Source organism: Balearica regulorum, chromosome 3, assembly GCF_011004875.1.
Source record: "Balearica regulorum gibbericeps isolate bBalReg1 chromosome 3, bBalReg1.pri, whole genome shotgun sequence".
Taxonomy (NCBI): domain Eukaryota; kingdom Metazoa; phylum Chordata; class Aves; order Gruiformes; family Gruidae; genus Balearica; species Balearica regulorum.
Genome location: NC_046186.1, coordinates 76,384 through 90,533, shown reverse-complemented (window position 1 = coordinate 90,533; position 14,150 = coordinate 76,384). Strand labels below are relative to the sequence as shown.

At 55.0% G+C, this 14,150-nt stretch overlaps 1 protein-coding gene across 13 annotated transcripts in view; it reads right to left on the bottom strand.

Annotated features, from left to right (window-relative positions):
* Positions 1-13,579, bottom strand: part of IFT172 (intraflagellar transport 172) — a 62,792-nt gene extending 49,213 nt beyond the window's left edge. For 3 of the 13 annotated variants that reach the window (XM_075750120.1, XM_075750121.1, XM_075750122.1), the window contains exons 1-5: positions 13,358-13,567; positions 8,334-8,449; positions 7,609-7,813; positions 6,618-6,707; positions 5,188-5,321 (exon numbers count right to left, since the gene is read on the bottom strand). In XM_075750120.1, coding sequence (XP_075606235.1) covers positions 5,188-5,321; positions 6,618-6,707; positions 7,609-7,813; positions 8,334-8,449; positions 13,358-13,430 — 618 coding nt within the window. In that variant the 5' untranslated portion in view covers positions 13,431-13,567. The other 10 variants (XM_075750132.1, XM_075750133.1, XM_075750131.1 and 7 more) reach the window with 10 other exon arrangements.
* Between the last annotated feature and the right edge of the window lie 571 nt (positions 13,580-14,150).

Here is a 14,150-nt window from a genome sequence, read left to right as displayed (position 1 = left end):
TGAGGGATGACTGACCTGTTGGTGGTGTGGGTTTAACAGCCCTTGATGTGGCTTCCTGCCCTGTGTTGAACCAGGATGTTTGGTGTCCATGCCGTCCTGCACCTTGAGTGCTGCAGCTTGTGCTGAGGGGGCGACAACGCTGCTGCTAATGCCGGTTGCTTCACTCATCCTTTGCTTGTGTCCTGTGAATAAGTTGGTCACCATCTCCTGCCACTAGGGGGGGCGGGGGTGGGGTGGGGGGGTGTGTCTACCCTGCTGCCTGGTAGCGGTCACATCTCCAGACAGAAGTGCTCCAAGCAGGTTAACAGTCTCTGGTTGCTGCAGCGTGCTCTTTGCTGTGACTATGCTGACCGCTGTAGCCCTATGTGGCTTCTTGCAGGACTTCATGGGTGCCAGTTCTGCTGTTATTCCTGGCTTTAACTAGCTGTTGCTGCAGTGCGTGAAAGCCTTCCCCAGCCCCTATCTCAGCTTTGTGTGTGTGAGAGCTTTTGCCAAGTCGGTTCTGGCTTAGTAATGTACAAGCTAGCAATTGGTTCACTATCACCCACACACATGTGCTAACACTGTCCAACCTGTCTTAAACTGATGTGCCAGAATTGCTCTGCATGAGCCACAGAGCCCTTTCCTTGTACCACTGTGGTGCTGGTGCTGGGGGCGGGGGGTGGTCTGTGTTATGTGTGCATGTCTTACTCTGCCCTGGCATCGTGTCAGGCATTTGCACTGTGCTGGTGCTACCAGACTCATTCACAGGTAATGCGCACATACATGCCTCAGAAAAATACCTCTTCTCCAACATTGCTGCTGCCTTTCTTGTGTAGCACTCATCTCTGCAGTTCCCTGCCTTCCTGCACTGCCATGGTCTGAGAAGGAGTGGTGGCTGGGATCTTTTTGGGAGGGAGGGTTTCTTTTTTGCCTCAACATCACAACCTGCTTTTACATTTAATGTGACAGACTTATGTGCTCCTTTTTTATTTGGCCACAACCAGTCCATTTTGCAGTATTTTTTTGGTGACTACCCCAGCTCCTTGACTTTGCAGCACAGTCTTGCTCCTTTGTTTCTTTGTGTGTGCCGCTGGTCTGGTTAAACAACTCCTGATAGGCACGTGTCTGCTCTGACTCTCCAGGATAGCACCTCTAAACATTTTCCAGGGCACCAGAGCTTTTTAAAAACCTCTTGTATATCCCTGACAGCCCTCTCTCAAAGGTCAGAGAGATGCATGCAAGATGACCTTAGGGGACCTGCAGCTCTTGCATGGTATGCAAGAACAGGTCTCCTTCTAAGGACCATACACATGTGCTCAAGAAGTGCTGGTACATTTACACACATGCGCACACACACACGCACAGAGACCTGCAACTCTGCAGGAACAACGCTGCCTTTGAGCCAGGATGCTTTTATTGAAAAGACCCTGCCACAGGGAGTTGCTTATCTTGTCCCTTCCCCACCTAGTCCTGCAGCAGTAGCTGAGCAGCACCTGGAAGGAAGAGTCTTGAAAGTGCTTTACTGGGAGGTTTATTCCTGGAAGACGCTGGATCTTGTGATGCTTGAGTCCAGGGCTGTAGAGCCAGCACCCCAGTTCACAGGCTGCAGAGCATGGAGGGAGAGCAGCAGCCAGGGCACCAACTGCCATCTCTGCAGCAGAGAGCCTCCTCATATCACCCTGTTTCCTCCTACCACCAGCAAGGGGGCATGCCTGGGTGCAGCCTCAGATGCAGAGCAGTGCAGATACCCACCGAGAGACTCCTCCCTGCAGGCTCTGAGGAGCAAACATGCACAGTCCAGCCATCACCACTTCACCAGCCCCAGAGTGGTCAATGGCTCATGTCCTCGCATGAGACTGTGAGCCAGCAGTCCACTAGCTCTGGGCATTCAGGGCCAGCCCTTTCCAACAGGTCTGTGTCACATCAGCCAACCTGGTGCTGGCCATGGCACCAGCTCCAGGAGTGGGAGCATCAGCAATGACTATATCCCTGCAAGACAGAAGGAGCCAGGAGCTGGATGTGATGCTGTTGAAGCTAGGGTTGTCCCCAGAGCGGTGATGACTTCTGCAACGGACATCCTGCTGAGCTTACTGAGACCTTGCTGGGCCTCACCACATTATCTTTTCCAGGGAGCACAGGCATCGCACTGCTCACAGGGTGCTCAGCAGCTCTCCCACAAACAGCTTGAATGTGTCAAGACTGAGCCCTACTAGGGAAACTGCAAAGCCATAGCCATGCCCGGCCACTGCCTGCTCCCATAGCTCTGTGGGGCTCACACCACCCCACAGAATGGCTCCTGCCAATACTCCCTGACCTGGCTGCACGCTCTGCAGGCCAGCCAAGCACTGTAGCAGCACTAGTTCCTCGTGCTTGTTTGTGTCTTTGTCCCCTGTAGCAGGGAGAGGCCTTGAAGCCCCTGCACAGCAATGATGAGGTGCAGTGGAGCCCTGTTTTCCAGCAGGGGCTCACTCTTCAGCTGTGCTCACTGGGCCCAGCCCCACAGACAAACCCCTCCTGCCACCTGGCCAAGACTTCCCTGGCAGCACTGGGGCAAATGCCTGCACTGCCCCACCCCCTCAGTCTCAGGGCCAAAAGGGGAGCAGCTCCTGCCCCCCCATAGGCAGACCTCCAAGCCCAGATATAGTGGCTGAGAGCAAGGTCTGCTCCAGGCTGCCTGCCAGGCAGGCATCTGGCATCATACAGTTGCACCCAGGCCTTTGGCCAAGCCAGTGCACAGAGACATTGACTCCCCTCAAGCCAGCGTACCAGCCCCTCTGCTCCCCTAGGCTTTCCCCCCTGGGCTGGTGGTGTGGCCCGCCACCCTTTCTCAGCTCCGCGCTCTGCAGCGGCAGGGGAGCAGGGCCAGGCATGCGGGATGGGCAGGGCCGCACACTGCATGCATGGCTGGGAGCCGGCTCCATGCACATCCCTGGACAGGCACCCTTGGGAAAGCATAAGTTCTGATACGAGGATCTTCGCATGCAGAGTTCCAGGCTGGGTGCCTGGTGCTGCTTCTTCTTCCAAGGCCTGCTTTGGCTCTGGCAGGACGCCCAGGACCCCAGATGCAGAGCTGGTGCTGCACTTACACCTCAATTATATTGACCGAGGGAGACTTCTTCTATGAAAGAAAAATCTGCTTTAAGGCCCTGCTTTGCTAAGCCCCTGGACTGCAGACCCCATGGCAGAGCCCCAACCTCCCACAGCAGGCACTAAGACCAGCAGACCTCCTCTGCCAAAGGGCTGCCAGCTGCAGCTCAGCCCTCTGCCCTGAGCTGAGGTGTTGGCAAGCTGCAGCAGAGACCTTGCTTCAGCGTCTCCCTTAGGAGACCAAGGGAACTAACCCTGAAACCCCAGCCTTTTCCACTGATGTGCTCTCCTGGCAGAAAGGTTCACATAGCTCAGCTGCATTGCCTGCTGCTTCCTTCCAGGTGAGTCCCTTCAACCACACACCTGTCTCCCCAGGAAGCCTTTCTGCCCACTGCTATGCCCCAGTACTCCTGGGTGAACCAGCCTCGCCCCCCCCCCCCCCCATGCTCTTCAGCATCCAAGGCTTACAGATGTCTGGTGACTTCTGCCTGGTCCCTAGTGGTAGCCATGCTACCTGCTGCCCTCGGAGAGGAGGCAGGTGCAGGGTCAGAGCAGAAAAGATAAGTGATGGGGTAGGAGGACATCTGCCATGTGGCAGAGAATCCACGAAGTATGGGATGACCGCTGTGGAGGGACAGATGAGGCCTGTGGAATGCCAGGCACCTTGCCCCTTGTAAGGACATGTTACTGCCATGCCCCTTGTAACAGCTCTGGCCTGTGCCAAGGGAACCAAAAGCTGCAAGTGGGGAAGTGGCTTTTCTCAAGAACTGCTGCAAGCACGAGCAGGCACGTTCCTTTACACTAAAAAGAACACGCTCATTGAAAAGCACAGCAGATATGTGAATCCAGAGAAGGGGAAGGGAAAGGGTTCTGGTTGCTGCACATGTGTTCTGTAGTTCAACCCTTGCATGCTGAAGCAAGATGCAGGAGGTGAGTGTCTCCACGACCACATTTTATAACAGAGACCACACTTTATAACAGGTCTCAGATCAAGGGCTGCACCGTTGTCTGCTATCTAACAGCAGCTTGGCGCTGAAGCCAGGAGGGGAAGCGAACGCAGAGCTTTTTCTTTCTTATATCTTGTTCCCAGCTCTGTAATTAAGGACTGCCAGAGCAAACTTGCAGTATTGTCACCTGCAAGGATGCCAAGAGTATGGTGAATGCAAAGAGACAAACTGAGGTACGTCAGCCCTGTACAGGTGAACTTCGCAAGCAGCAAGAACAAGCCTTTCTTTGCAGCCCTTTATGAGCAGGGTCAGTTTAGAGCAGAGATCCAAGAGGAGGTATCTTTTTGGCAAGGAGTAATCGGCAAGCTGGAAAATCTGGAGGAGGAGAAATGGGGCCTTGAAGTCCAAACAGGAAATTTCTGCTCCAGACATATGCTGGAAACCAAGATGTGGCAGCAGAGGGGCAGTTAGACAACACAGTGAGTAGAGTTCCCACCATCAATAGAGGAGGCAGATGAGACATAAGGGAAAACCTAATGCAAGATCCCTTTAGAGCACGTGCATCAGGGTTATAAATCACCGTCAAGTAACAAAGGGAGAAGTGTCAGCTGCTGAGGGAACAGCCAGATGAAAGTACTGCTCCCTCCCCATCCATAGCCTGGCACAGTACCTCCATTAGGGTGGGGAAGGGGCTCTGGGGTCCTTCCCACGAACAACTTGTGTGGTGATGGCCTGGAGCAGGCCCCAGTGAAGGCAGAAAGTGAGCAGCAATAGACCAGTGCAGAAACCGTAAGAACGGCTGTCAGCTTGTCCACCTCCTGCCTGAACAGGCAGGAACTAGACCTATTTCTGGGATGCAGAAGAGGTGCAGCCTTGGAGGGGCATGGTGGAGGGGCTGTTACAGTGAGAGGGCAGGTATCACACTGCAATGTGGGAGCCACCCTAAATGCATCCTAGATCCTGCCATCTCTCCCAATATTTCTCCTGCAATCACCCATGGGGCACACACACTGCCCCACAGAAAGCAGGCTCACTGCACCTAAACCCCCTGTTTTTAGGGTGAGAGCATGAGCTGGGGTGTTTCTGTTTCTGGAGAGAGCCAGAAACTGTGCAGGCAGCAAGCCACAGCAGATGTCATATGCCATACCTCCTGCCAGCCCTCCCCACTCACCTTGCTCCGCAGCAGCCCTCCACTCGGTCGCTCTGGTGTGCTGTGCTCTGAGGATGGCTTTGTCTTTTCCTTGTTGTTGTTGGAGTCGTTGTCCTTGATGATGTCATACTGTCTGCAGAAGAGGGCGATCACGGCTGCCGAAACACAGGGGATGAAGGACTCCCTCATGCTGCCTCTCCTTCCCACAGCATCCCAGCTGGAAAGCAGCCAGGCCCAGGACACCTTGGGGTACTGGTCACCCACACCCTCCGTGTCAGCCTGGACCACCCCAGGCACCTCTACATGTGTGGCCAGCTCATTGCCCTGGGGCAGATGAGGCACAGATGCAGCTAAAGCCATCAGGGCACACATGAGGGGCTCAGTACCTATGGCTCAGCGCTCTGAGGCCATAGGCAGATGTTGAGGCGCTTGGAGAAGGACAGCTCTTGAGGTCAGTGAGCAGCTGAGTGGGTTTCTGAGTGCCTCCAGCAAGGCACTAAAGTTATTGGTCCCGTGCTTGCAACCTTCACAAAAGCCAGCCCTTGGCTTTGTTCTGTCTTGCAAACTGACTGTGGAGTCAATCACTCTGTCATGGTTTTACAGACCCATCTCACACAGTGTACACCCCATACCTTGGGACCCTGGATGCAGGACTCTGGAGCAATGATTTGAACTGTAATCATTAGGTGTGTTGGACCCATTCAAACCACAGTGCGTTATCACAGCCACCCACAGACTGGACCTGATTTCTCCCTGTTGGCACTCTGACACACTAACTTGCACAAGGTGTAAGCTAGCAGCAGCCATCTTGTATTTTCTTCCAGTGTTCAGGGATAGGACAAGGAGAGATTCCTGCAAGATGCCACTAGAAAATCCACATTTACTGGGAATGGAGTAAGGGACAAATGACTTCCCGTTCACAGCAGCTGCGTGTAACCAGTCAGAAACAGAGTGTTATCTCCTAGGCCTCCCTGCTCCCAGGGCAACCTGCTATTTGCTAGAGCACTGGCTTTAATCAAGTGCTGTACAGGAGCAAATCACCCATCTTACAGTTTTAGCAGATTAAGGCACAGCGACTACCGGCCAGTGCAGCAGTGCTATCAGATGTCAGACAAGCTAGCTAAGGTCCAAGTTACATGACAGTTAATGTCATCTGGGATGCTCCCACCCTGTAATTCTGTATTGCTTGGGTCCCACATTGTCTCCTGCTCTTCCAGCACAGCAGTCAGGCCAGCCAGCCCACATGCTTCAGGCCATCACTGCTGAGCAGTGGTTGTGGTTGCTCCTTTTATCCCACTGGCTCGAGCTCCTACAGAGGCTCAACAGACTTACTGGAAAGGATGCCAGACCTGTACCAATATGCCTCTGCACTCTCTTGAGCCCCATCCTCTTTGTGGACCCTGGACCACACTTCTGCCCCAGCCTGCCAGAATGTTCCTTGTGGCACTCACCTGCCCACATGAGCAGCACAGCCACGATGATGATAATCTCGCCTGTCTGCAGCTGCCTGTCTTTGTCCAGACCTTCCATGGTGATGTCACCTGCAGAGAAGAGAACGCAGGCAGGCCTGGCAGCAGATACCCTCCCACCAGAACCTACTTCAGGACCAGTAACACTCGAGGATCTGAGAAGGAGCTCCAGAGGAGAGAGGCCCACCTCCCCCAAACAAGGACGGGTGTGGGATGACATCTTGGCTGGGGAGAGGACATGCAACCTGTGGCTTTCCTCTGTCAGATAAACCATCCTCACTACCAAAGGCAGTCAGGGATTCTAACAGCTTGTTTGGGTTCAAGTAGGGACTGCACAACACATGGGAGTAATCATCGAGGTTCCTCCCTGCAGGGAAGGCCCTGAGTTGAACACAAAAGGTCTGAGTAAGCCATTTGCTTGTCCTGTTATACTCTTCTCAAGTCCCCCTCTTATGGCTGGAGACAGACTCCTGTGCTCAGGGGATACCCTCTGAGTATCATCTCGCTTGGATTCTTGCATCATCTCTCATGGACCAGCATGTAGGCAACTCCAAGGCAAGAAGGCACAACATGGATATGAGTAGGAAAGGAGACTGTGGGGCTCTGTCACTTGTCCTTTGGTAGCTTGCAGGCTGGGAGAGTTGAAAGCCTGTTCAGTATTTGCTTCCTACAGGCAGCAGCTGAGTAGGCTGCAGCAGTTGTCCTGGCCACAGCCTGCTTAGCTGAACAGGGTGCCAAGACCTGGGATAGGACAGCTGTAAACCAGGACTTGGAGACATTACCATGGTCATAGCGGACACAACAGCAGCCTGTACAACCTTGCTACCTGTTATGACCCTGTATGTCCCAAGCAGCCTGCTGCTCAGGGCAGCACCTTCCTCGCTGACTGCTGGATCCCTGCCCGTGTGCTGTGGAGACCTCCAGGTGTGGCCCCACCGGCAGCACCTGGGTGAGCTGGAAGGAGCTGCCTCACCTTGGTTGGAGCTGTTGGAAGGGAGGCGGTCCGTCTCCTTCAGGGTCCGGAAGTGGACACGCTTACTGGCCTGGCTTTCTCCATACAGGCCGATGCTCTGCACCTGGATGATGTAATCAGCATCCTCCGCCAAGTCCCACAGCACGCAGGCCCGGTTGGTGGTGTTAACCTCCCGGATGAAACGCTGCATCTGTCCATCTTGCCGCTGCCAGAGTGAAGAGCTGTCATCCCCAGGAGGCTGTCCCCAGCTGCACCAGGCACAGGCCCCTGTCTGCAGGGCTATGCTGGGCACACTGCCCTTACTCCTCCCTTCCCGGGCAATCATCTACCCCTGGGGTGGGCCAGGCTGGCCAGCACTTTGCTATGCAGCATCCCTGTGTGGCCTGAGAGCCAGGCACCTCCCTGGGGAAGCCACCATCATCTGGGGCTGTGGAGGCAGAGCAAGGCAGGCAAAGAAGGGTTATGTCATGGGTGAAGCACCATCCTCATCCGGACAAATTGCAGGGAAGCCACTGGAGGGACAGCTACCCCCAGTGCAGCCCACAGTCTCCTGCCTCCCACCAGGATGGATGGCTCAGGGCGCCCTGGCAAGGGCTGCTCAACAGCAGAGGTGTCCTCAGGCAGCTGCCAAAGGAGCTCCAAACTGCGGCAAAAGGGCTGACATAGGAGCATGCTGCTAATCAATGAGAGGGGTCCCCAGCCCCCTGGGGACAGAGCCTGGATACCTGCTGTAAGATGGCATAGCCGATGACCACGTCTCCTTCTGGGACGTCCCAGGAGACTGTGGCAGAGTTTGCCTTCAGCTGCGTCACAGTCACGTTGACAGGGGACGGTGGCCTGTCTGGGTGAGCCAGGGATGGACCGAGGCAAGGCACAGGAAAGAGGCAAAAGAAGATGTCTCAGAACAGGCACTCGCCCATGCACACCACCATGGGGGGGCCTCTCCAACACCTGCCCATGGCAGCACATTGGCCAGGGCTAAAAGGGGCAGCTTCTTCAGTGAATCTGTCCCCAGGAGAGGAGTGGCACAGCAGGTGCACAAGGCTGAGTCCCTGCCAGCAGCAACACATGCATGGCATGGTGCTTCCTGGGCTAGTGGGCAACTGTCCATTGCATGGGGGAGAGGTTTGCAGGCACAAAGCTACTCCCTGCCTGTGCAGCTACCCCTCAGTCGCAGCCGCTGGCTTTGGCAGTCTTCGCTTGCTGGCCAGGACTACTCCCTGCCTGGCTGTTGGTGAGAAATGTGCTCACTGCACACCTCACCTTCTGCAGTGTCCTACAGCGGGGAAGGAGGACAAACTTGCGAGGCATCTGACTGGCTCTTCTCTAAAGGGCTTGCTTGCAGTGGCAGACATAGCCCATTGCTCATAATACATGTTCCATGTAAAAGGGATTAGCAATGCTGACCATGTGCTCAGGCTGTCAGACCCAGCTAAAGACACGAAGGGCCCCCAGAAGGCTCCTTCCACCTTGCAGACATCAAAATGGGAAATGCATGAAGGCCTGTCCTGAGCAAAACAGAATTATAGTTGAAGAGACTGGCATGGCAATTTAACCAGTCCTTGCAGCAAAAAATCACGTGAAAAGTCAAGTCCCTGCAGCCTGTCTCAGAGCACTGCAGAGACCCTGCTATAAGAGAGGAGAATAACCTTCATATCAGTTCTTCACAAGGGCTCAGATGTTCATCTGTTGAAAAGTTTACTTCATTCAGCTCCAGCACCAGCAGAAGCTGGGCTGCCTGGCATGACGTGCTCCTGCTCAGTCTGGGCACAGAGCAGATTCTTGGCAGGGAAGTCTCATGTTTCTGTAGGGTCCAGAAAATCCAAATTCTACATTAATGCAATTCTTCAACCAAGACTGTGATGGTAAAACCAAGCTCCTCTAAGCTCTGGGGCTGCCCTGTGAATGTGCACATCACGAATGCCTGGCACACCACCCAGAAACTGCGTAGGAAGCAGCCCAGACACAGTATTTATATATCAACTGTGACAGAAAAATGGGGCAGCTTGGAATAAACACACTATGCAACTCAATCTGGCCATCTCATCTGCCTGGCATTACTCCCTGCTCTAGAGCGGGGAGGAAAACCCAATGCAGAAGGCAGAGCTGACTTTCCCAGCAGTGCAATGCCATCAGCTGCAAAGCTGGCCAGCAACACTCAGCCATTGCTATCCTTCAGAAAGCTGGCCCGACTGACCCACGGTCTGCACCATCACCATTTTGAGATTTCACAGCACTAAGAGCATGGCAGGATCCTACAAAGGTACACAGACATGCATACAAAGCCAAATTTTGTCTGGAAATTAGACAGAGGAGCGCATGAAGAAAGACACTGAGGCTGCTGTTCATGTGTCCTCTCTCCCTGTAAATAAGACAATGTCCTTCTACAAGCTGCTTGTGTGGCACAAGTTCAAAGCTATGATTTATATAGATAGAAAAATAGCCCCAGGAGGCACCTGAGAACATGAAAAAAGACAACTGTAACACCACCACCAACCACAGAGTGACAAGGAAAGATAATATCTGCAGGTCAGCTATTTAAATGCATTCATTCACATTTCAATATATCCAGCTCCACATGGAACCAGGAAAAGGTTGTGATTCGCACTCTAAGAAATGCAGATTTGTGGTCTGCCATAGGCACTTAAGACAGATAGGAGGGTCATCCACAGAGCCCAGAAAACACATTCTCAGAGAGAACTGGGGCTGATGCATGCCCAACAGAAGCCTGCCATATTACCATATCACCAGGACATAGGCTCACTGGAAACAACACATTTCAAAGGCGGGGGGGGGGGGGGGGGCTGCAATGTTTCTGCTAGCCTTTAGGTGTAAGACAAACAGTTGTCCAAGGCTACTACGCTAACAAATGCAATAAGGTCAGGAACAGCACAGGAATCCAGTGGTAGAGACTGGTCCTAGGAACTGCTTTGGTCTGAACCAGCCAGCACGTGCCCAAACCACTCTTGGGCATGGCTCAGGAGTTAGCACAAGCCATGAACCATTCCTAGTAGGCAGCACTGATGTGCTTCCCTCTTTGGAACTCATGAGCTTAGTGCTATGGATGTGACCAGACGCTGCCAGCTGGCCTCAGGACAAAAAAAGGACCTGATGCTTCACAGGATACATCTACAGTAATAAATTAGGTAGTTTTTTACATCTAACAGAATGAGAAGAGGTCTGAACATGCCCAAAGGGGGCAGTTGGATTTCCCAACATTTAAGTGTATGTGAGGAAATTAAAGGCAAGGTCTGACATCTCTGCAACAAAAATGTCTGTGGATGGAGCTTGTAGCAGGCTTCCTGCTCTGCACAAGAATTTTCTAGGCTTCTGCAGGGAGCCCAGCCTGGCTCAGCCCAGATTTTCAGGCTGGGGGTGCTGAAACAGGGCCCTGGGGCTGAGTCACTCTATGATTTGAGAACAAGAGCACTGAACTGATCCACAAACCATGCTGCTAGGTTCACATGTGGCTGACAGTATCTGCTTGAACTGTATTTAGCCAGAGCTTGCACAGGCCCTGCATAGGGACCTTCACTCACTGGCAGCAGCAGGCCATCCCAGGGGGGATACCACCCTGGTATCAAAACACAAAGCCAGTATGATCTGCTATTACACCCAGAGCCAATTGCCAAATGTCTCAAATGGAGAGAGGGGAGGGCAAGAGGACATAGAGGAATGGCGGAGCCACAGTGTACATGGCTCGTCAGTGGTTCAGACCTCATGCATCGTAAACACACTTTGTCCAGGCTCCAGGCAAGCAGACCTGCACCTCTGTGACAATGAGACCTGAAGGTGTCCAGGCTGCAGTTCTTCTTCATTGGAAAAATGAGTGTCCCTTGGTCAGTTTGCAGTTCAGCAAACTGCAGAAAAGACGTTTCTGAGCACACAGGATTTGCATGCCTAGCAGAAAGAGACAGACAGGACAAGAAGTTTCAGAAGTTGAAACTAGAGAAGTTCACCCTAGAAACACAGGGCAATGTTTAATCCCAAGGATATGCAAGATTAGACTTCACTGAAAGTCATTATGACAAAACCTCCAAAGGACAGCTCACACCGTAGAAAGCTTTGCATATGATCCTCACGTTAAGCCTAGCATTCTCCAGCCTGCTCTGCAGCTGAGGTCAGAGCAGTTTCATGCCAGAGCTGTTCCCATAAAGATCTGGGAGTGCAATGGCTTCAAAAAATGTACTCTCTGAAGCCAGCTATTAAAAACGTTCCTCTAAAGCCAAGATGCTCCAACACCCTGCCGGGCTCTCTGGGAAAAGCATGCCACACTTAAACCCTGCCCAATGAATTAATCGCTAATGATTGTGCATCATTTATAAGTTATCCAGCTTCACTTTTGATTAAAGCCATATTAAGAAATGGACACCACCACAGAAAGACCAATCGCTTAAGGCCTGGCGCATCCTTTTGTACTGTCAGTACAGCAGTGCATTTCTTTCAGGCCTGCTGAAGAGGTGGGAAGAGTTGGTCCTGTGTGCTGGAGCCAGGGGCACTGCAGCCTGGGCAGCTGGGAGGGCTGACCTGTGGGCAGCTGAGCACTGGACTAGATCTGCCATGCAACCTGGCTTTGTAGGTTAGAAGAGGGGCCAGACAGATGCACCTCAGGAGTGATGTTGCCAGATGTGGCACTGCATAGGAATGGAGCACAGCCCCACTGGCACCCTCCCCATACTGCTGTGACTCTGGAGAGGGGACCTCACCCACCCCTCGGCCCATGCCCTTGGGACTGCTACTCAAGGGCACCCAGATGTTTGCCCAACTTATCCCTGCAGTAGGGAGGTAAGAATCAGATTGCACATCTAAAAATAAGTGGCCCCTTTTTAACAACCCTGACTGCACTTCCTAAATCCATCAGCCCCTGGAGTACCTATTTTGCAAGGAGCCTGAAAACGCAGCAGAATTTATCAGAACATGTCTGATACTCGCAATTCAATGTGATACATCAGTAAACTCACAAGGGGCAAACAGACAGCAGAAGGCTGCCACTGACACAGGGTCATTCAGATGAGTCAAGGGAAGAAAGGACAGACGTACCCTGGGTGCTTAAAGACCTCGGTGCCTTAGCAAACACCAGCCCAGAGAAAGCAAGGCAGGAAGACACACGGGAATGCCTGTAAGCCAGGGACCAGCTCACAGCTCAGCCTACAGCACTGGAGCATCCCTGCCCAGGGGCATTAACTCTCTCGGGACTCGCTGCTCACTGGTGAGAGGCAAGGACGGGAAACGGGGAGGCCCTCCTCTGTGAGGGCACAAGGAGAACCCGCATTTCCCCACTGCCTCGCCCAGAAGCTGGAGGCTTCGGGAGCCAAAGTCCCAGGCGGTGACTCCAGGTGCCCCTGGGAGAGCCTGCTGCCCCTCCACGGAAGGCAGCACGGCCGCGCGATCGCAACCCGTCCCGAAGGCACGGGTGGCTTGGAGGCCGCGGCGCCCCGGCGGGTTCCCCGAGCCAAGGCCATGCCGGGGACGAGGGAGGGCGGCGGGAGGGTCCGGCGAGGGGCCCCACCCCACAGCAGAGTCCGGCGCACAGCGTCCCGTGCCGGGGCCCACCGAAAGCGGCGGACCGCCCCGGACGGCCCCCGGCACGGTCCCTCGCCCGGCCCCGCGCCCCCGCCCGGCCCTGCCGCAGGCGGCAGCGCGGGCCCCCGGGGAAGGGGGCGGCCCGCCGGGCCCCGCGGCAGCGAGCGGGGCGACGCGCGGACGCCGGTCCCTTCCCGCTGCGTCCCGTCGGCCCGGCCGCACTTACTGGCTCGCACGAGGCAGAGGTCGCAGCTGAAGAGCACCAGGACGGGGTTAAGAAACGCCGAGAAGCGGGCCATGGCGGCGGGCCGGCGCAGGGGCACCCCGGCCTGCGGCCCCCGCCCGGGCAGCAGCCCTGGCACCGGCCCGGCTCCCTGCGCCGCGGGACAGAGCGGCGCCGACCCCCGGCCGCAGCGCGGGGGGGGTGGGGGGCGGGGGGGGTGGAACAGCCGCCCGGACCTCCCCCGATCGGCTCCGCCCCGCGCCACCCCCCGAGCGGGACCGCAGCGACTCCGGCGCCGCCTCCCAGCCGTACCCCGCAACGGCCGGCACCGCCCCCTGGCTCGGCCAGTGCCGCCCCCGAGCCGTACCCCCAAAGTCACCAGCGCCGCCTCGCGAGCCGTACCCCCCAAAACCGCCAGTGCCGCCCCCACTCCGTGCCGTAATCGTGTAACCAGCAGCGCAGCTCCCTGCGTGTTCCCCAGTAGCGACCAGTGCCCCCTGTATGCTGTGCCGCCAGTGCAGATTCTCCCCATGCAGTCTTCCCTCGTGCAGCGTGTTCACGCTCTTTTGTTACACAACGATCCTCCCCGCTTGCACTGTCCTGGTGTAGCAGTTCCCATGCACCCATGCACTATTTCACAAGACCATGGCTCCTGCTCTGAGGGTTTGCGCTGAGGCTGCACGTCCCACGGCAGCGCAACGCTTTCTTAATGTCTCGCAGAGGCTGGCTGCACGCTCTGTCCTGCTGCAATGGCACTGATGTGTGGAGAGTGGCCGGGCACTGTGCAAAAGGATGG